The sequence below is a fragment of the Canis lupus genome, chromosome 11 (genome assembly GCF_003254725.2).
Source record: "Canis lupus dingo isolate Sandy chromosome 11, ASM325472v2, whole genome shotgun sequence".
NCBI classification, from domain to species: domain Eukaryota; kingdom Metazoa; phylum Chordata; class Mammalia; order Carnivora; family Canidae; genus Canis; species Canis lupus.
Genome location: NC_064253.1, coordinates 25,911,201 through 25,934,258, shown reverse-complemented (window position 1 = coordinate 25,934,258; position 23,058 = coordinate 25,911,201). Strand labels below are relative to the sequence as shown.

At 40.1% G+C, this 23,058-nt stretch overlaps 1 protein-coding gene across 2 annotated transcripts in view; it reads left to right on the top strand.

Annotated features, from left to right (window-relative positions):
* The window catches only part of SIL1 (SIL1 nucleotide exchange factor), a 218,792-nt gene that overhangs the window by 121,079 nt on the left and 74,655 nt on the right, over positions 1-23,058 (top strand). For both annotated transcript variants that reach the window (XM_025432119.3, XM_049091843.1), the window contains 2 exons: positions 5,695-5,815; positions 11,715-11,814. In XM_025432119.3, the coding sequence (XP_025287904.1) occupies positions 5,695-5,815; positions 11,715-11,814 (221 nt within the window). The remainder of the gene's footprint in view (positions 1-5,694; positions 5,816-11,714; positions 11,815-23,058) is intronic.

Sequence of the window (23,058 nt, the reverse complement as noted above, 5' to 3'; positions counted from 1 at the left end):
AGGATTTATTGTATCCTAGACTATGGGATAGACCCTGGGGATAAAATGGTGACCATTTCTATTTACCAGATGAATTAAAAAACTAAACTCTAACCACTGATTGTGGTAATTGCTGTAAAGAAAAGGTCCATGGTGCTGCAAAAGACTATAGGGAGTAGCCAGGTCTGGTCTGGGGAAATAGAGGATACCACTGAGAGGAAGTGACTGTTAGCTGGGATTGGAAAGATGGGGAGATGGAGGCAGGCGTTGGAAGGAACATTCCGGGCAAAGCAAAGAGCATGGGTAATGGCCCCACCATAGGAGTGAGCATGCTTCTTTCATGGGATAGAAAAAGGCTAGTGTGGCCTGGAGAATAGGGAGTGGACAAGGGCCTAGATAGTAACTGGCCTCACTGACCATGGTGAGGACTTTCATCTTTATTCTGAGAGAAGTCAGAAGCCCTTAAAAGGTTCAAAGTGGGATAATGACATAGTCAGATTTGTATTTTGGAAAAAAGAGAATGTTCTTTGTAAAGAAGTTGGATCAGGAGCTAAGAGTAGAATAGAGAAACCAGCTGGAAGTCTATGGTGGTGTCTAGAAGAGACATGGTGATGGTTTGGACAAAACAGTGGTGAGGAGGACAGAATGAATTCATGAGACTTTATGGCAAGAAAAATCATTAGGTTTTAGAGATGCATTGGGTATGGAAATTGGTGAGGTAAAGGGAATATCAAGGATGACCTGTTTTTAGCCTTTAGTGCATGAATATACTCTTGTTTTGTCAGTTTGGGATCTCTCCATCTGAGACAACCTTTTGCCTTCACACATTCAGAGATTAATGCTGAAGAAGTTACCTATTGCCCCATGATCTAGGAAAAACAGAAATTACCAGGTCTGGTGTGCTTGGGTGGGTCAGTCAGTTAAGTGTCTGCCTTCAGCTCAGGTCATGATCTAAGGGTCCTAGGATAGAGCCTCATGTCAGGCTCCCTGCTCAGCAAGGAGTCTGCTTCTCCCTTTCCCTCTGCCCTTCCTCACCATTTGTGCTTTCTCTAGCTCTCTCTAGCTCTCTCTTTCAAACAAATAAATAAATTATTTAAAAAAAGAAGTTGCCAGTTCCTTGTTCTTGCCACCACTTGGCCTCACCTTGTCCTCTGCTGCGTCCATAGCCTTTCCAGTTCTTCCTGCTTCTTGTGCTCCTGGCCTCCTGTCGATTTGTGTGTCTGGTCTATACACACAGCTCTATTTTGGATTCCCTATTTTCCAGTCTGGGTCTCACTTTTTGCCACATTAAACCCTCAATTTAACCCTGTTCAGGAAATCTCCCCAGAGTAAGGTTTTCCCACTCTACTTGGGACAGATTTTTTTTTAACCTTGAAGAATTTTGGTTGCTTTTGAGGTTGAAAGGAGATCATTATGCACATACACTCATGTACTTAAGTTCCCATTAACTTTTTAGCCAGAGATACAGAAACTCCCTACTGAAGTGGAGCAGCAGGAACAGAATACCATGAAGGCATGGTGTTTTCATGGCTCCTTCGTTCTCTGGTGGGGACACGGTAGTTGGTGGGACTTGGAGTTCACTGCGGTTCTGTCAGAATTGAGAAAACTTGAATTTTTACTACATCATTACCGTTTTATAGTCAGGGTTTATCTGATCAAGTTCCGAGAGAACTTGTGCTATATACTTCCCTTAACGGAATGGTTTTATATCGTTATCCTTTTTTAAAATAATTTTTTAAAGATCTTATTTATTTATTCATGAGAGAGAAGAGAGAGGGGCAGAGACAAAGGCAGAAGGAGAAGCAGGCTCCCTGCAGTGAGCCTGATGTGGGATTCGATCCTCGGTCTCCAGGATCACCCCTTGGACTGAAGGTGGCGCTAAACCACTGAGCCACCCGGGCTACCCCTCATCATCCTTTTTTGATCCTTGAAGCAAATTCAGCATCAGCAAGGCTATGCCATCCTTTGGCAGGAGAAAACACAGTCAAAGTTGAGATGTTAGAGCAGTTTTTCTTCTAGATTTATTTTTTTAAAGTTTTTTTTTAATTTTTTATTTATTTATGATAGTCACACACACACAGAGAGAGAGAGAGAGAGAGAGAGAGAGAGAGGCAGAGACACAGGCAGAGGGAGAAGCAGGCTCCATGCACCGGGAGCCCGACGTGGGATTCGATCCCGGGTCTCCAGGATCACGCCCTGGGCCAAAGGCAGGCGCCAAACCGCTGTGCCACCCAGGGATCCCTCTTCTAGATTTCTAGTATCTTGAACCCCTTCCCTAAAATTTTCTAACCCTTTGGCCATTAACATTGCTCTTTATATTGTTAAAACCTACCACAGTGGCCTGATATATATAGAGTTGCTTGAAAAATGTTAATTGCATGTATGAATGAAGAAGTGTAACATTTTGTTTATAGTATGTGATCTTGCACACTTGCTTTTTAACCAGTGTTTTTAAAAAATTCTTGTTTATTTCCAGTATAATTAACACCGTGCTATATTAGTTTCAGGTGTACAATATAGTGATTCTTCAATTCTATACATTACTCAGTGCTCAGCATGATAGGTATATTCTTTATCCCTTTCACCTGTTTTGCCTTCTCACCCACCTCCCCTCTGGTAACTGCAAGTTTGCTACCTATATTTAAGAGCCTGTTTTTTGGTCTCTTCTTTTGTTTTGTTTCTTAAATACCACATATGAGTGAAATCATATGGTATTTGTCTTTCTCTGATTGACTTATTTCACTTAACCATATATCCTCTAGATCTATATTGTTGGAAATGGCAAGATTTAATTCTTGTCTATATCTGAGTAATATTTCCCTTTTTTTGTTGTTAAAGATTTTATTTATTTATTCATGAGAGACAGAGAAAGAGAGAGGCAGAGACACAGGCAGAGGGAGAAGCAGGCGCCATGCAGGGAGCCCGACGTGGGACTCGATCCCGGGTCTCCAGAATCACATCCTGGGCTGAAGATGGCGCTAAATTGCTGAGACACCTGGGGTGCCCATGAGTAATATTTCCATTGTACATATACCACATCTTATCTATTCAGCTATTGATGGACACTTGGGTTACTTCCATATCTTGGTTATTATAAATAATGCTGCAGTAAACATAGTAGTACATATATCTTTTCAAGTTAGTGTTTTTTGTATTCTTTACGTAAATGCCAATAGTGGAATTACTGGATCATTTGGTAATTCTGTTTTTAATTTTTGAAGAACCTCTGTACTGTTTTTCTGGTGCTGTGGCTGCATCAGTTTGCTTTTGCACCAATAATGCACAATTTTCTGCCCATTTTTTCAATTGGATTATTATTTTTTTTTTTTGGTGTTGATCTGTATAAGTTCTTTATATATATTTTGGATGCTAACTTCTTACCAGATATATCACTTGGAATATTTTGTCCCAATCAGTAGATTGTCATTTTGTTTTGTTGTTTCTTTTGCTATGGAGAAGCTTTTTATTTTGATATAGTCTCGATAGTTTTCTTTGGTTTTGCTTCCCTTGCCTTTGGAAATATATCTAGAAAAATGTTTCTACAGCCAGTGTGAGAGAAATTATTGCCTGTACTCTCTTCTAGGATTTTTATGGTTTCAGGTGTCACATTTAGGTCCTTAATTTATTTTAAGTTTATTTTTGTGAATGGGGTAAGAAGGTGGTCCAGTTTTCCCAACACTGATTTGTTGAAGAGACTTTCTTTTTGCCACTGTATATTTTTGCCTCCTTTGTCGTATATTTCTTGATCATATCATTGTGGGTTTACGTCTGGACTCTATTCTGTCCCATTAATCTGTGTGTCCATTTTGTGCCAGTACCATACTGTTAGGATTAGTACGGCTTTATAGTATATCTTGAAATCTGGTATTGTGACACCTCCAGATTAGTTCTTTTTCAAGATTGCTTTGATTTTTGAGGGTCTTTGTGGTTTCATACAAATTTTAGGATTATTTGTTCTAGCTCTGTGAGAAATGCTTTTGGTCTTTTGTTAGGTATTGCATTAAATGTATAGATTTTTTAAAAGACTTTATTTATTTATATGAGAGAGACAGAGACAGAGGCAGAGACCTAGGCAGAGGGAAGGGCAGGCTCCGCAAGGGGAACCTGATGCAGGACTTGATCCCAGGTCCCCGGGATTGTGACCTGAGCTGAAGGCACACGCTCAACCACTGAGCCACCCAGGTGCCCCTGGTTAGTTACATTCTTAAGTATTTTATTACTTTTGGTGCAGTTATAAATGAGATTGCATAATTTCTCTTTCTGCTACTTCATTATTAGTGTATAGAAATACATCAAATTTCTGTATATTGATTTTGTATCCTGTGCCTTGACTGAGTTGATTTATCAGGTCTAGTAGTTTTTTAGTGTGGTCTTTAAAGTTTTCTACATATAATATCATGTCATCTGCAAATAGTGGAAGTTTTATTTCTTCCTTACTGATTTGGATGCCTTTTGTTTATTCTTGTCTGATTGCTGTGGCTAGGACTTCCAGTATTAAGTTGAATAAATGAGAGGGAACCATTCTTGTCTTCCTGATCTTTGGGAAAAAGCTCTGTTTTTTTTGAGACCTGCGCATGATGTTAACTGGGTTTTTCATAGATGACTTTTATTATGTTGATATGTTTCCTCTAAACTTGGTTTGTTGAGGATTTTTATCATAAATGGATGTTGTACTTTGTCATATACTTTTTCTGCATATCTTGAAATGAGCATATGGTTTTTGTGCTTTCTTTTGTTGATATGACCTATCACACTGATTGATATGTAAATATTGAACCACCTTTGTATCCCAGGAATAAATCCCACTTGATCATGGTAAATGATTTTTTAAATGTTTTGTTGGATTTGGTTTGCTAATATTTTGTGGAGAATCTTTACATCTGTGTTCATCAGAGATAATGGCCTACAGTTCTTTTTTTGTAGTGTCTCTACCTCCTTTTTAACTATCATTGAGTACTTTTGTACAATGTATGCGAATAGCTCATCCCTTCACATTACTTGTTTTTTCAGCTGGTGGATTGACTCTTCTGAAATGGGTGGGCATAGGTTTTTAGTTTCTATTGATTCCATTCCCTGCCTCCTTGGCTTGCTCTGTCCTCCTACCTTCCAATCACTCCATGGTCTAGGGACTTGGGAAATAAAATAGGAGGAGATCCAGTCCCTGTGCTCATCAAGGAGAGAGCTGCATAGAAGGAGCTTAATGATGAATAGATAGAGGTGGTGAGGTCTGAGGTTGCTGGAATGGCAAGCTCTCTGGGGTTTTCTTAGACTGTCAGGGGAGATGCAAGAAGGGTGTCATGGAGAATGCAGTGATGTAGCCATGTCCTTAAGGGTGAGTAGATATTTACTATTCACCTGCACATTAACAGAAAAGCTTATTATAGCTCAGTTTAAAGAAAACAGAATAGCTTAAAGATGCAGGTTCTAACTGGGGTTATTGGTCTCTGAATTGAAGTGAGATGCCCTTGCCCATCTGCCTCATTTCCTTCATTTGATATGTGTTAGCAAAAGGAGAAAATATGTATGAGGTGTGTGTGTGTGTATGTGTGTGTGTGTGTGTGTGTTAGAGAGATGGATGGATTCAGGTAATGGAACACAGCAGAGTCTGGTCTTCATGAATTAATAAATTCTGTTGGCTTGTTAGTCAACCATTCCATTGCAGTGTCCCTTCAAGGACCGTATACCTCATGAGCCCTCTTTCTTCCTGGCTTTCAGGTCAGGCTGTCCCTGTAGGATCCCATGTACGGCTGAATCTTCAGACTGGGGCAAGAGAAGTGAAACTCCAAGAAGAGGACAAGTACAGAAATAATTTGAAAGGGTTGAGAAAAGGCAAAAGGTACAGTGACAACCCTCGGGACTGGGAGGTTGACAACATTGATTTTGTAATACTGAAAGTAACGACAAGGTAATATTTCTTACCCAAATTCATGTGGCTTTTTTTAAAATTTGAAATTTAGTAGTCTAGAATTTGTGATAAATCTGTCAAGGTTTTGTGAAAGTTTACTTGTAGAATCTTTGGAAGGAAATAGTTTGCAAAGCAAATGGATACTTTAGAAAAGGCTGTAGGGGGAATGCTTAACCTGTTTTAAAAATGAAGCTATTTTTCCCAGTACTTTAAGAGCACCCATTTGAATCTCAACAATTAATGCACTGATTACAGATGAGTCATCTATTCATTAAAACAGGCCTGTTAGGCCTTCTGCTTTGCCAGTAATACTTCCTTGGTGAACAATAAAATTGCATTTTAAAGTCTTTAATTCAGACTAACTTTTCCTCTTGTTAGTCCATACTAAAACAGGCTTTCTTGTAGGATAAAACTTTCCAATGCTAAGAGATTGCTTTATTTTTTAATAACCAGTTTAGATTATTTAATTTTTTGGACAATTTGTCTCTCTTTTTCTATTCTTTGGCTTGAGTTATTCAGCATTATATGCAAGTTCCTTTTTACATGAGAGTGGAGGAGGCATGGAGTTTGCAGGGGCTGCTAGATTTGGGCAATTTGAAAGGTCATAAATACCAATCATGAGGGCAGCCCGGTTGGCTCAGTGGTTTAGCGCTGCCTTCAGCCCAGGGCTTGATCCTGGAGACCCAGGATCAAGTCCCACGTCAGGCTCCCTGCATGGAGCCTGCTTCTCCCTCTGCCTGTATCTCTGCCCCTCTCCTCTCTCTCTCTCTCTCTCTCTCTCTCTCTCTCTCTCTCTGTGTGTGTGTGTGTGTGTGTGTGTCTCATGAATAAATAAATAAAATCTTAAAAAAAAAAAACAATCCTGAGGTTTCTAACACAAGGACCAGCAGACTATGGCCCCTGGGCCATATTGAGACTGCTACTTATTTTTGTACAGCCCATAAGCTAAGTTGTTTTTAACATTTTTTAATGGCTGTAAAAAAGCAAAAAAAAAAATGCTATTTCATGGCTTTTAGAGTTTTGGTATCCATAAATAAAGTTTTATTGGAACACAGTTATGCTCGTTCATTTGTGGATGGTCTGTGGTTGCTTTCCCGTTAACCTGGCAGAGCTGAGTAGTTGGAACGATTGCCCTAAGACACACAAAACCTAAAATATGATGTGGTCGTAACAAAGAGTTTGATTCCCCTGTTTTAATAATGCAAGTATTGGCAATCCAGTAATGGACTGAGCAAAGTTAGTCCTTGAAATTTCATTATTTCAATAATATTCTGTAGTTAGATATAAGACTGAGAGTGCAGAGACCCAGTTCTTACCTGAGTCTTTTCCTTGATGTACTCAGGTTATCCCACCTGTGTATATGCACCTTCAGTCCTGTAGCACCACAGCCCCATAGAGCAGCCTGTTCAGATGTGGGCGGTTATAAAATTTGACTGTATATTGTGATAAGATAAAGAGATATTTGTCCTCCACACAGTCTCCAACTGGGAAGGATCTTTATCTTCTCCCATCCCTCTTGATAGGCCTATACCCAGAGGCCATGTGATGATTCATTTCTTACAGGCATCTAAGAAGGAATAAAATTTCATTGTTATAACCCCTACCAAGCTCCCTCCATCCCTAGCACACACATATATATGCATATATCAGTGTCTCAGAGTATGTCAGGAGATCTTTTGTCATTATCTATGCCAAGTCTTACTTTCTAAATAAAAAGACTATTTTATTTTTGATTTAAGAATATTGAATTAGGAGCTTGATTAGTTTGGAATTTGTTTGTTGGTTTTACTGTTGTGGAAAGTTTGTTTTCCAGTACCTGACCATAGATCTTTAGGAGGAATGTTAATGCTTTATCTGTTACTCTTCTCTTTTTACAATAGAAATCAGAGTCATTCATGTGGTCTGTGATAGGCACACCATAAGAGAGAGATAACTGCCCAACTTCTGCTTCTTTACTTTTCTCCTTTGGCATGTTTCTGAGGGTTCTAGTCTGGAATGGCCTCCAGGGTATACTGGACATACCCTCTTCCTTCTCAGCATTTGTTAATAGTGGCAAACCTGTCTGAACAGCAACCCAAAGGCATTGACAAGGTGGTGTGGGTCTCACTGCTGTGAGCTCAGTGAGTCTCTGGCTGCCTTTGATGGTGACTTCTTCCTCCGTGGTGCACCTCATCTTGGGCTCCTCCAATTCCACTTAAAAGTGTCTTCTTGGCTCTTCAGTACCAGAACGGGAACAGAGGCTAAAGGGCAGAATTTATTTCCACAGTTGTTAAAGTATTTTGCTGATTTGCTTATTCTGTTTTGGGGGACAAGACAAACAAGACCCACAGTTTTCCATCAGATTGTCAAAGAAGTTGATTATCACAGAGTTAAGAACCACTGGCTAAGGAGGAATGGGGACGGTCCATTTAGCCTAATCCATGGTCGGCTCTCCACTAGTTCTGCTGGATACGTGACTGGCCACACTGCTAACTAGAGCTGAAATGCCTAGGACAAGGCATCTGACTCTGACTTGTTTTAGAGGCCTCTTCTGGCATTGCCTTCAGTGTGTATTTGGTTCCTAGCAACAGGGTTTTCTCTTACTATTTATGTGTTGAGCATTGTCACCTCCATTGGTGCTAGTTTATATCCCTGTCAACATCTTGAGATTGTATCTTTTTGCCCTGGAACAACCACCTTCTTTGAATCACCTTCTTATGTTCAGAGGGCTGAGGAACAGAGTACATCCAGGTTGTCCCATCTTGAGTTGAGCATTTACCATGGTACAATATGGCATTGTGGTTTAGGGAGTGGGCCAGATGACCATTTCCTTGCTCCCTTCATTCATTTCACAAAAGACCTATTAAGTGCCTGTGTGCCATGTATTAGGGGTACAGTAGTAAACAAAACAGGATGCCAGCATTACGGAGGCTGGCAGCCAGGAAAACAGAAAAATCAAAATGCAAGTAAAGTAATTACTTAATGGTAGAAATTGGTAGATAATGGTAGAAAGTAGAGGAGAAATAAACAAGATAATCAGTCCCTGGAGAAGGCCCCGTTAGATAGGATGGTTTGAAAGACCTCATTAAAATGCTATTTGAACTGAGACCTAAAGAATGACTGGGATTTAGTCATGCAAAGTGTTAATTTTATAGGTTTAAGGTTAGAGCATCTCAGGCAGAGGGAAAAAGAGTCTCTAGCTTGTTACGGAAAAGTCTTCATCAAATTTGGAAAACAAGAAAATGACCAGGGTGACTAGAGAGTAAGAGAAGAAGGAAGAGTAATAAATGATTTTGAAGAGCAGCCTGATGAGGGGTCAGATCATGTGGAGTTTGATGATGCATGTTGAGCAGTCTTGATTTAACTAGAAATATAATGGAAAGCCAATGGAGGATTTGGGGTGGGAGAGTGGTTTAATATAATACAGTTTAGGAAAGTTAGTGTAGTTGCTGTGTATATGGAGAATAGGTTGAAGGTGGACAAAAGAAGAAGCACAGAGAGACAATTAGGGTGTCGTTTCAGTGGATGACGTAAAACGGTGGCTTAGTCTAGAGTGTCATGATGGAGAGGGATGGGTTTGGAGATTTAATTTGGAGGTAGTGCAGCAGGACTTGCTTACAATATAGATTTAGGGGTTAGATTTAGGGGTTTAAAGAAGGTGATGGGGAGGTATTTGAGATAAAGCTTTGTTTTGGGCATTTAATACAGTTAGGTTCTTGGAAGTACCATTTTTTGAAATAGAAAAAAATTGGGAGAGGAACAGATTTATGAGGAGAAACATCAAGACCTGTGTTTTAGATATAGTAAGTTTGGGGTGCCTGATGAACATCTGAGATCCATGATGTGTCAGGTAGTTGTCCCAGAGTCTGGCTGATACTCAGTGGAGAAGATTGGGTCAGTGATAGAAATTTGGGCATCATTGCCTGACAGATTTTCTTTTTTTTTTTTTTTTTTTTTTTTGCCTGACAGATTTTTTAAAAGAACTAGGGAAAAATGTGGAGATAAAGAAGATTATTCAGGATTGAACTATAAGGCATTCCAGTATATAGGATTCAGGTAGGAGATGAGGAACCAGCAAAAGAGTCAAAGGAGGGAAGAAAGGGAAGAAGAAGCAGCAGAATGTAGTAACAAGAAACTAGGAAGGAGAGTGTTTCAAGGAGGGAAGGGTGAACTGTGTAAATGCTGCAGAGTGCTTGAGGAGCATGACATGAGTGAAGAGTCCATTAGTCCATTAATATGATCAATTATTTTAGTAATTTTAATGAGAAGTTTTAGTAGGGTGTGGGAACTGAATCTAGATTAGAACAAATAGCAGTGTAAGTAGCAGTCACGAATATGAGAATAGTGAATTAAGAAATGTGTTTATAAAGTTTTACTCTGAAGGAGAGCATGGAAATGGCATGATAATTAGAGACTCTGGAGTCAGAAGAGTCTTGATATATTCAAAGGAATAATCCAACCAAAGAGAGAAATTGAGGATGCAGAAAGGAGGGAGCAGTATAATAATGAGAGTTAAAGCTTTTGAAAAGGGAAGTGGGATCTGGAACATAAGGTTAATAGGAGCAAGGATGCTGTTATCCATTGCCATGGAAGGGAAAGCAGAGAATGTAGATTTGGTGGAAGTTGGTGTATAGAGCTGATGAGGGGAATATGAAGGGGTTCTTGATGATAGCATCTATTTTTGTGAGTGAAGAATGAAGTAAGAATACCAGCTGAAAGTGGTTTTATGTCTCTGTGTGCAGTCACACATGTGCACACTTGGGTGGGTGTATAGTTTGGGCTGAGAATGGGTGATGGCTAGTGGTCTGGAAGAGTGGGAGTTTACGGCAGTAAATAGAGATAAGATACATAATGGGATTTGTCCTGACCAAGTCTTAGAGGAGGGCGAGGGTAATCTGTTCAAGCTGTACCCTCAAATAGTTAGCTCTCTCTTAGGGATAAGGGGCAGTGGTATCCTCATGCTACTGGCTGTGGGTGATGCTTTTCTGGAATAGGGATCGTTTTTCCCTGCCTCTTAGGATTGTGGTATCAGTTGAATGAAATAATTTTAAAGGATTAGAACAGTGACTCACATGGTTACGTGCTCAAAAACTGGGAGTATTAGCTATTATTAATTAGTTTATGAGGATTGGGGTTTGGAAAAGGTGAGTGTTTTTCTCAGGGCTCCAAGGGATCTCTAGGCTGAATCAAAGACTAAATGAGTAAAGCCCTGGTTGCTTTTCTCTCTCTCCTTGGAGGCCAACTTTGGAAGATGGTTGGCTTTGCTTCTAGTCTTTGATATCTCAAGCTCATTCCTTGGTCAGGTTAACACATCCCTCCTGCATCTACTCTGTGCCCAGGAATTGATGTTAAGGTGTGAATTTATCCAACCTGTTTTTGTGAAGGAAGCTGCTTTGTGAAATCAGGCCATGTATATGTAAGGGAGGCTCAGGTCCGACTGGTCCCTTTACTAGAAGAATATAAATAGGGTGCTGTGCCCACTCTCCTCCAGGGGGTCCTGCTTTGTCACATGCTGTAGAATAGCATTGCACAAACATTCCAGATTTACTTCTGCTGAGTACCTTGCTGAAAGCTCTCCGTCCATGATAGGCCTCTGTCTGGCCCATGCATTTCCTCCTCTTTCATGAAATGAACCATCTTCAATTGTGTATTTTCTCCTCTACCTTCAAGGTAAAACTACCTGTTGACTTGTGGCTAACCAAAGGTGAAGCTAGAGTGGTACACTCTGAGTTTGAGCTGGCCTGGCTTGCTTTGTTTTGGAGTGCCAGCCCCCTACCCTATGGTGGGAGAAGTGGTTTTTTCTTGGGAAAGATGATGCTTCCGTCCTGACTCTAACCTTATCTTTGGACAGGCTGGACATCAACACCAACACCTACACATCTCAGGACCTCAAGAGCGCACTGGCAAAATTCAAGGAGGGAGCAGAAGTGGAGAGTTCAAAGGAAGACAAGGTATGTGATCTCTCCAGGGAGTTAGTAAGCCTAATGAATGGCCTTGATGGGAATCACTTCTTCCTGAAGCTGTTAAAATAAGCATGGGGTTATGACAATAATACTGGAATAATTTAAAGGGCAGTTAATACCAAATAAGAAATCCTTTATAGACTACTTAAAAAAATATACCAGTGCTGGGAGCATTTCATTGTTTAGGATGCAACTTTGCATTACATGGAAAATGAGGCATAAAGCAGAGATAATCATACTCTTCATTATTACAGACAAGAGTGAGGAGTATAGAGATTAAAACAGATCTTCTCACACTTGGATCAGATACAAGCTTAAGGAACAGAGCAGCTGGGCTGGGAAGGAAGCCTTGATCCTTGTCCTTGTCCTTTGAACATGTAGCAAATGTATTGCCTATTCCAGGCTTCAGGTTCCTTAAATGTACAACACAGTGGTAGAACAAGAGGATGGCTGAGGTTTCCTCCAGTTCTAAATTTGTGTACAAACTAAGGGAATGAAAAGGAGAAAGAGAGAGAATCATAGCCCTTTGCCCCTAATGTCTGGGAGGGCTTGTAGGTGCAGGCTTATACCAGAAAGAAATCTTACACTTGTGATGGATCATGAACTGATGTGATAGCCAGAGAATGTCCCACATCATTTTTTACATTTCCACTTGAGTCCTATCCTTGAAAGAAGCTCCTCTGATGGCTACTTTGGAGACCTTTCTAAGTTCTCTCTTCCTCTTATCCTCCTCACAGTCCTCTTTTGCTTTGTCTGTCTCTCTGCCAGTGCCCTGGAATCCTGGCACTATCTTGGAAGGGCAGCATCAGGTTCTTGACAGTTTGTATGTTAAGTGGAGGAAACCTTAGATCACTCAGATCCTTCAGAGCTAAGCGTTTCTGGGACAAATGAGCCTTTTTCTTTTTCCTGGTGTCAGAGAGGACCTAATTAGGCTGTGTTAATATGCAGACCATGTTCTCCATGACTTCCCGCATCTTAGTGTAGTCACATTTGCCAACATGGAGAGGGTATATGGTATGAGAAGATAACTAGAAGGATAGCAGTAGCAGGAACAGTGGTTTTAGGAAAGTGATAGTTAAAATTTCATCCTACCACAGGTTAGGAGGGTGCGGAAAATCAAATACTCTCACCTGGTGAAGTTGAGGCCAGCAGAGGAGAACAATGTGTGCCTACGTGCTTAGAACAGAGATTGATGTTCCTGTGGCCAGGGGTTGGGCTCATTCTCACTCATCATCCCCTCACTATGTGCTCCATGTGGGCTTGATCCTTGTCTTCTCTGTGGGTGGTGGAAGACACTCTGTACCTCCATCTCTTCTCTTTGTTTTCTTTTAAGAAAATATTTTTAACCACACACCTATCAGAATGGCTAAAATGGACAGCTCAGGAAACAAATGTTGGTGAGATTATGGAGAAAGGGAACCCTTTTACACTGTTGATGAGAATGCAAACTGCTGCAGCCACTCTGGAAAACAGTATGGAGGTTTCTCAAAAGGTTAAAAATAGATTCCTTTATGATCCAGCGATTGCATTACTAGCTATTTACCCAAAGGACACAAAAATACTGATTTGAAGAGGTACATGCACCTTGATGTTTATAGCAGCGTTAACAACAGCCAAATTACTGCAGAGGCCAAATGTCCATCAGCTGATGAATGGATACAGAAGATGTGGTACACACACACAGTGAAACATTACTCAGCCATCAAAAGGAACGAAAGCTTGCCATTTGCAGTGATGTGGGTGGAGCTAGAGTGTATTATGCTAAATAAGAGAAAGACAGATACTATATGATTTCACTAATGTGGAATATAAGAAACAAAACGGATGACCATATGGGAAGGGGGAAAAAGAGAGGGAAACAAACCATAAGAGACTCTTAATGATAGAGAACGAACTGAGGGTTGATAGAGGGAGGTGTGTGGGGGATGGGCTAGAGGGGTGATGGGTCTTAAGGAGGGTACTTGTGATGAGCACTAGGTGTTATATGTAAGTGATGGATTCTGCTCCTTGAATCAATATTGCACTGTATGTTAACTAACTAGAATTTAAATGAAAATTTGAAAAAATAAAATAAAATATGTATTAAATGTAAAAGCAAGAGATGAAGTTTTCAGTTGATGGTTTTTGCAATTAAAAAGAATCCTCTCGGGATCCCTGGGTGGCGCAGCGGTTTGGCGCCTGCCTTTGGCCCAGGGCGCGATCCTGGAGACCCGGGATCGAATCCCACGTCGGGCTCCCAGTGCATGGAGCCTGCTTCTCCCTCTGCCTGTGTCTCTGCCTCTCTCTCTCTGTGACTATCATAAATAAATAAAAATAAAAAAAAATTAAAAAAAAAAATAAAAAAAATAAAAAGAATCCTCTCCCATTGCAAGAGGAGACCCCAAGAGCAGGACCCAAATGCAGGATCCCTTTTCAAGCTGGTTTAAGTCTGCTGCCATTTGGAAGATACAACTAATACACTCTTTCTTTACTTCTATGAGGTATAGATTGTTGGCTTCTTCACTTGAGGTGTTGGAGCCTGGTGTTTTTCTGCTGGTTTCATTTGGAGCCTGTTGGGATTGACTCAGTTCATTATCAGTGCCCTTGGGACTGGCAAATAAGTTGACTTGAAGTCACATGGGGAGTTTCTGACATGTCTCAAGCTCCTGGCTGCAAATGGCATTCTATTTTATGTTGTTTTTTTTTTTTTTTTCTATTTTATGTTTATCAGTATTTAAACTCAAGTTTATGGTGGCTTGCAAAAACAGGATGGTGCTTTTGCTATTTATAAAGACAATACTGTCAAATATTGTGGCATATCCTATCAATTGAGTGAATGTTTTTGTAACTTGGTTTTTTAGGGGGAAGGGCACCAATTCTTTTGTTTGTGTTGGTACCTTAGATTTAAATGAATTGGTCCTTCCCAGAATCCCTTGCCTTGTGGAAAAGCTCTATCTAGCCAAACAGATTTGGGCTGTTGCTATTGGATCTGATCTCTCTATACCTCTATTACCATACAAATGGCTTGATACTTTATTATGTCAGCTGTTGTTCACCTGTATCCTATAAATTGCTCCATTTAAAAATATGACCTTAAACTTTTGATGCTGAACAAGATAAAGTAGACTCATTTCTTACTATTTATCCTGCTAAGTACAACTAAAAACCTTGGACATGATGATATTAAAAGCAAGTATAAGAGGGCTCTAAAAGATAGGAAGAAGAAAGCAGACTGGCTTTCTTTTTTTTTTTTTTAATTTTTATTTATTTATGATAGTCAGAGAGAGAGAGAGAGAGAGAGGCAGAGACATAGGCAGAAGGAGAAGCAGGCTCCATGCACTGGGAGCCCGACGTGGGATTCGATCCCGGGTCTCCAGGATCGCGCCCTGGGCCAAAGGCAGGCGCCAAACCACTGCGCCACCCAGGGATCCCCAGACTGGCTTTCTTGAAGAATAACATGATTGGGCATTTTTTTGCCCTTTATATATCCCAGAGTGGGCATTGGAGAAGACTACATCTAGGAAATGCTAACAGGTACAGATAGAAAAAAGCCCAACTTTTTTTTTAAATATTTTATTTATTTATTCATGAGAGACACAGAAAGAGAGGGAGGCGGGGCAGAGACCTAGGCAGAGGGAGAAGCAGGCTCCATGCAGGGAGCCCGATGTGGGACTCTATCCTGGATCCCGGGATCACACCCTGAGCCAAAGGCAGACCCTCAACCGCTGAGCCACCCAGGCATCCTAAAGCCCTACTCTTTCTAGAGAAATTACTAGGAAAAGGGCAGCCTAATAGAACTAAACCCTTTTGGACAATGCTTTAGCCAAAGACCATGGTAATCTCCCACCCCACCCTTAATACCAGTGGAAGTTGAATGGGAAACTTGGATTTCCACCTCTCACTTGGTGGTAGCAGGCTGTCCTCATGCCTCCACCAGAATGGTATCAACAGAAGCCAAGTGGATAGGCTGAACTAATACATGCTATTGATGGCAGTGATACAGTGTGATGCAGTATTCTGTTACTTGACCAAGGTGGCATCAGTGAGTATTGAACAGAGAGCTGGAATTTCTATCCTCTGCCCAATGGTAGGAGATTATTCTCTGTTTCTCCTCCTGGTGTGGTACCCGCAGACACCAAGTGTAGAGCCTGATTTTCTACCCTCCATATGGGAGTAGAAGGCTGTTGCTTCTGTTGGGATGGTGGTGGTAGAGGCCAAGAAGGATATTTGAATGTCTTCCCCTACCTGACACTACCAAGGTGGTTTTTCACGTGGAGCAGAGGTGATGCCATTGTGTGTGTGTTGGTGAGTGAGAGGTGGTGGTGTTGGAGGGTCTGTAGTCTGACCTTATGCTTGATGGCACTGAGATAGTGAGGCATCAGTTTGCTCCCCACTCCATGGAGTTGTCAGTGAGAGTAAGTGAGGAGTCTGAACTTCCACCCTCACACCAGCAGTAATGAAGCAGTGTTTCAGTTCCCCTACCAGGTGATAAGAGGCCAAGGAAGGACATCTTGCCTATTGTAGAGAGTCCAGTGGTGACAATTGATGTTCCTCCACCTCCTAACTAGAGAGTAATGGTAGGATTTTGGAGAGAAGGGAGCTGGGGAAATGGATTTCACAAATGAAGTCTTGGGCTTGCTCTCTGGTGACCCACGTGAGAAACTGACTAGAATTAACACAGCAGAAGACTTGGGAACTGAAACACAGTGTGGAATATTGCCAGGTTTCTAGATGAGCCTTTGATAGGATATAAAGGAAACAGACTAAAACAACTCTGCAAAGGGTCTGGAAACTAAACTGTCTTAGAATCATAGCAAGACAAGGACCAGTGTATTAAACATAAACATTTGGGCAGGCCCAGTGGCTTAGAGGTTTAGCGCCGCCTTTGGCCCAGGGCGTGATCCTGGAGACCCAGGATCGAGTCCCATTTTGGGCTCCCTGCATGGAGCCTGTTTCTTCCTCTGCCTGTGTCTCTGCCTCTCTCTCTCTGTGTCTCATGAATAAATAAATAAAATCTATATAAAAAAAAAAAACATTTTAACTGCTTGCTGAAAAGGAAGAGGTAGTAGATTTCAGAATCTTAAAACTTGACACCCACAATGTCCAGGATACAAAAAATCAAATCTTGAACTAGGAAAGATAGTTAACAGATGCCAACAGTGAGATGACACAGAAATTGAATTACCTAACAAGGATTTTAAAGCAGTTATAAAAATGCTTCAGCAAATGATTATGAACACTAGAAAAAATGACAACTTCAGCAAAGAAGTAGATGATATAAAAAATCAAGTGGAATTTTTAGAACTCAAAAAATACAACTAAAAATGTTTGAAAATCACTGAATAGGGCTCAGCAGGGAAAGAGAAGAACCAGTAAACTTGAAGAGAGATAAAAATGACTATAAAATCTAAATAAATAGGAAAAAAAAAATGGTTAGGGACCTGTGAGATTATAACAAAATAGTTAACGTTTCTGTCATTGGTGTCTTAGGAAGGGAGAAAGACTACTGAAAAATAATGAAAAAATACACTAAGAAATAAAGATGGAAGAATCCCCAAATATGGTGAAGGGCATAAATAAATAGATCCATGAAACTGAATTTTCAGTAGGATGAAAGTAGGATTTCTCTGGAGAAATCAACACCATAACTCTTAACAGTCAACCTCTGAAAAGTAAATACAGAAAAAATGTTGAAAACAGTCAGAAACAACATGCTACCTTAGGGACAATGATTGACAGTGCATTTTTCATTTGAAACTACTAAGACCAGGGACGCTTGAGTGGCCTAGCAGTGCATCTGTTTCAGCTCAAGGCATTGTGATCCCTGGTCCTGGGATCAAGTCCCACATCAGGCTCCCTGAAGGGAGCCTGCTTCTCCCTCTGCCTGTGTCTCTGCCTCTGTGTGTGTGTGTGTCTCATGAATAAATAAATTTTTTAAAAAAGGAAAGTAATGTTTGATAATTGAAGCAAAAATTACATCTTCTGTAGTTCCATATACATTCAATATGAATTTCACTGTCAGAGTTATCACTGTTAGTTTTTTTTACTGTACTTTCATTTTTCTTGGCCACTTTTCTTTTGATTATCCATTTTTATAAAATGTTACTTGAGTTTGTCATTGGAGGATGAGGAAATCCTACAACTACACACTTGACATCTGTATATGAACTGAGTGATGAATTTGCAGTGACCCATCGGATGGACTTGGAAAGAAGTGTTATGACCAGCCACTCCTCATCATAAACATTTATGTTACATTAGTGAGTTGTGGACTAAAGACCCAGTGGCAAAGTTTGTACTTTATGCAGTTACAGTTAAATGAAATTTGTAGTAACTGAAACTTGAGTAGTGTTGGGAGAACAGGGTTACTGAAGCTATAGTATTTGAACTTGATGGATATAAGATCTGTGCAAAGCAAAGACAGTATCTGATTAAAGACTTGTATCTAGAACATAAAGAACTTGCAAAGCTCAACAGTAAAAACCAATAACGTATTTAGAGAATGGAGAAAGGAAACCAACAGACAAATATTTCACTGACAAGGATTTGTGGATGGCAAATAAGCATATGAAAAGATGTTAAATATCATTAGCTTTTGGAGAAATGCAAATTAAATCTACAATGAACTATCACTATACAACTGTTAAAATACCTAAAACAAAAGTGGTGATAATGCTAAATACTGTGTGGAGATGTGGAGAAACTGTGTGTTACATACACTGTTGCTAAGTATGTAAAATGGTACGGTCACTTTGTGGAAAATAGGCAGTTTCTTATAAGACCAAACATGTTTAACGTATGACCCAGCAGATGTACTTGTGGGCATTTATCTTGAGTAATCAGAACTTGAATTTATATCAAAACCTTCATACAAGTATTTGTGTGATTTTATTCATAATAACCAACACCTGGAAACAACTCACATGTTCAACAGGTGCATGGTTAAGCAAACTCTACATCTCCATAATGGAATACCACTCAGCATTAACAATAAATGTGTGGTAACTTGGATAGATCTCAAGTATATTACGTTCATTAAAAAACTTACCTCAAAAGATTATAGACTTTGTGATTCCACCTTTATAACATTGTCTAAATGCCAGAATTAAAGAGGTAGAGAACAAATTAGTGGTTGCCAGGGCACAGGAGTGGGTGGGAGTGTGAGTTGCAGATATAAGGGTCAGCACAGTGGAGCTGTTTGGTGGTGGTGGAATAGTTCAGTAGCCTGATTGTTCTGGGATACATGAATATATATATATTGGATAAAATTGTGTAGAATAATACATATGCACATACATGCAAGCGTGCACATGTATAAGCTGGTAAAATCGGAGTAAGGCTTATAGTCTAGTTAACACTATGGTACCTTTGTCATTTTCTTTGTTTTATTAGTGTACTGTTGTTATGTAAGATGTTACCATCAGGGTAAGCTGAACCAAAGGTACGTAGCACTTTCTATAATATTTTTGTAACTTTCTTTGAGTTTATAATTATTGCAAAATAAAAAGTTTTCTTCCCCCCCTTAAAAACGGGCCTCTCCCTGAGGGCCCAGTACATGTCACTTTCATGAGGTGGAGATGTTTCTTACCCTGTTCACTTGCCTGTCATCCCACAGCTCTAGGCAGTGACTCAGCTTCCCCAGACCTCTTTGCCCTGTCTTTGGCGACCGTCCAGAGTCCTTTAGCTCGGTGTAGGGAGAACATTTCACTATTGTTTTAGCCCAAAGAAGCAGGATATGACATCCCCTAGATGTGATTGCTCTGCTAGAAGCTTATCTTTTTTAAGGGAGGCTGATTCATTTCTTTGGTTGATGTTTCTGTGGAGTACTTGTAACTGGAGAGAAAATACATAGGTAATAGATGAGCAATTTGGAGCTGACAGCTGCTCATCATTCTGCTTTTTATAAATATTCGTGTCTTTTAATTTTTCTTGGAAGATAGAGACGCATACCACTGTGACCTTCCGGACTCTATTTATAAGCACTGTCCTCTAAAATTGGGAAGAAAATGGGAGTGTCACATGTATAAAATATCTAATTAAAGTCTTTTATTCACCTCCAACATAAATTCATTTAAAAATTTTTGTATGTGTGTAGGGTGGAGAGGTATTGAGAGAAAATTGAGACTTGAGTGTAGTACATACAGTAATTTAGCCACTTCAAACAGTTGAACAAATTGTACACCTGTAGTTAGATTGACAGTAATGACAGTGATTTAATTTTCATCAGCAAATTGTTCCCCTGATAGCTCTTTTACCCACAGTTTGCTATATCCCGGTTTCTTTAAAATGTGGCTGAATTGGGCAGGGCAAAGTAAAGATCTTCAATGATGGTAGAAGATACAGAGCCAAGGTATAAATTATTCCACCTTAGATCTCAACCTTTTCAACTGAGGTTAGGGGTTAAAGGTGGGCTTGCATTGCTTCCTCTGACCTCTGATTGCAACAAGAAGACTTTCCATTCTTCTTGAACAGGAGAAGTCAGACTGGGATAAGTGAACCTTGGAAAATCTTGAGTGTGTTTTTGGGGTAGAGATCTATATGGGTAGACTGAGGGTTCTCTTCTGTGGGCATCGTAAAAGGTTCAGGTGTGCCTTGAAGATAGTATGGGTTTGATTCTAGACCACTGCAATAAATCAAGTCAGTTTAATTCTTTTGTTTACTAGTGCATATATGAGTTACGTTTACTCTGTACTGCAGTCTACTAAATGTGCTATAATATTATGTCTATAAAATAATGTACACACCTTAATTCAGAAAGTACTTGATTGCTAAAAAATGCTATAACTACCTCAAGCTTTTGGTCAGTTGTAATCATTTTGCTTGTGGAGGGTCTTGCCTCAATGCTGATGGTTACTTGACTGATGAGGGTGGTGGTTGCTGAACGTTAATGTGGCTGTGGCGATTTCTTAAGACAACAGTGAAGTTTGCCACCTTGAACAATTTCATGAGTAGTTTCTCTGTAGCATGTGATGCTGTTTGATAATATTATACCGCAGTAGAACTTCTCTCAAAATTGGAGTCAATTCGGGATACCTGGATGGCTCAGTGACTGAGCATCTACCTTCAGCTCAGGTCATGATCCTGGGGTCCTGGGATTGAGTCCCATATTGGGCTCCCCACAGGGAGCCTGCTTCTCCCTCTGCCTATGTCTGTGTGTTTCTCATGAATAAGTAAATAAGATTTCTAAAAAAAAAAAAAATTGGAGTCAATTCTCTCAAACCCTTCTACTTGTAGAATACTACATCAACTGAGTTTCTAGTATTCCAAATTCTTTGTTGTCCTCTGAACAGTCTTCACAGCATGTTCACTAGGAGTAGATTCCATTTCAGGAAACTACTTTCTTTGCTCACCCATAGAGGCAATTTTTCATTTGTTAAAGTTTTATCATATTGCAATAATTGAGTCACATTCTCAGGCTCCACTTCTAATTTTAATTTTATTGATATTTCCACCACATCTGCACTTAATTTCTCCACTGAAGACTTGAACTCATCACAATCATCCATGAGTGCTAAATTGACTTCTTCCAAACTCCTATGCATGTTGATAGTTGGACCTCTTCCTATTATGTTCTTTTTTTTTTTTTTTAAGATTTTATTTATTTATTCATGAGAGACACAGGGAGAGAGAGAGGCAGAGACACAGGCAGAGAGAGAAGCAGGCTCCATGCAGGGAGCCTGATGTGGGACTCGATCCCAGGTCTCCAGGATCAGGCCCTGGGCTGAAGGCGGCGCTAAACCGCTGAGCCACCCAGGGTGCCCCCATTATGTTCTTAATGGTATCTAGAATGGTGAATAGTTCTCAACAGGTTTTTAGTTTACTTTGCTCAAATCCATTAAAGGAATCACTATCTATGCCAATTATAGCCTAATGAAATGTATTTTCTTGTTATATTATAAATAAGATTTGAAAGTCAAAATGACTCCTTGATCCATGGGATGCAGAATAGATGTTATGTTAGCAGGCATGAAAATAACATTAATCTCATACATCTCCTTAGTGCTCTTGGGTGACGAAGTGCATTCATTGTCCATAAGCAGTAATATTTTGGGGGAAAAATTTTTTTTCTGACAGTAGGTCTCAACATTGATCTTACCATATTTAGTAAACCATGTTTAAATAGGCATGCTGTGATCCAGGCTTTGTTGTTCCATTTATAGTGGACAGGCCAAGTAGATTAAGCTTAATTCTTATGGGCTGTATGATTTTTGGAATAGTAAGTAAACATTGGTTTCAGCTTAAAGTCAGCAGCTGCATTAGGCCCTAACAAGAAAATCAGCCTGTGCTTTGAAGCCCGGCATTGACTTCTCTTTCCTAGCTCTGTATGTCTTAGATGGTATCTTCCAATAGAGGGATATTTCATCTATATTGAACATCTGTTGCTGAGTGTAGCCACCTTCATGAATTAGCTAGATCTTCCAGATAACTTACTGCAGCTTGCATATCAGCACTTGCTGCTTCACCTTGCACTTTAATGTTACGGAGATGACTTGTTTTCTTAAACCTCATGAATCAACCTCTGCTAGCTTCAGACTTTTCTTCTGCAGGTTCCTTACCTGCAGCTTTCATAGAATTGGAGAGATTTTAGGGCCTTGCTCTGGATTAGGCTTTGGTTTAAGGAAATGTTATGGCTGGTTTGATCTTCTATCCAGACCCCTAAAACTTTCTCCATATTAGCAGTGCCACTGTTTTGCTTTCTTATCACTTGTGTGTTCACTGGAGTAGTACTTTCAGTTTCCATCAGGAACTCTGCATCTATAATTTGGCTAACTGGCACAAGAGTCCTGTCTTGGGCTGCCTGGGGGGCTCAGAGGTTTAGCAGCACCTTCAGCCCAGGGCCTGATCCTGGAGACCTGGGATCGAGTCCCACGTCAGGCTCCCTGCATAGAGCCTGCTTCTCCCTCTTCCTGTGTCTCTGCCTCTCTCTCTCTCTCTCTCTCTCATGAATAAATAAATAAAATCTTAAAAAAAAAAAAAAAGAGTCTTGTCTTTTGGTATCTCAGCTTTTGACATGCCAGCCTCACTAAGCCTAGTCATCTCTAGCTTTAAAGTGAGACATGAGACTCCTTCTTTCACTTGAACACTTAAGAGGTCATTATAGGGTTATTACTTGGCCTAATTTCAGTATCACTGTGTCTCAGGAAATATAGGCCCAAGGAGAAGCAGAGAGAGGAGGGAATTAATTGCCTATCAGTGGAACAGTCAGCACACAACATTTATCAGTTAAGTCACTGTCTCACATGGGTGTGGTTT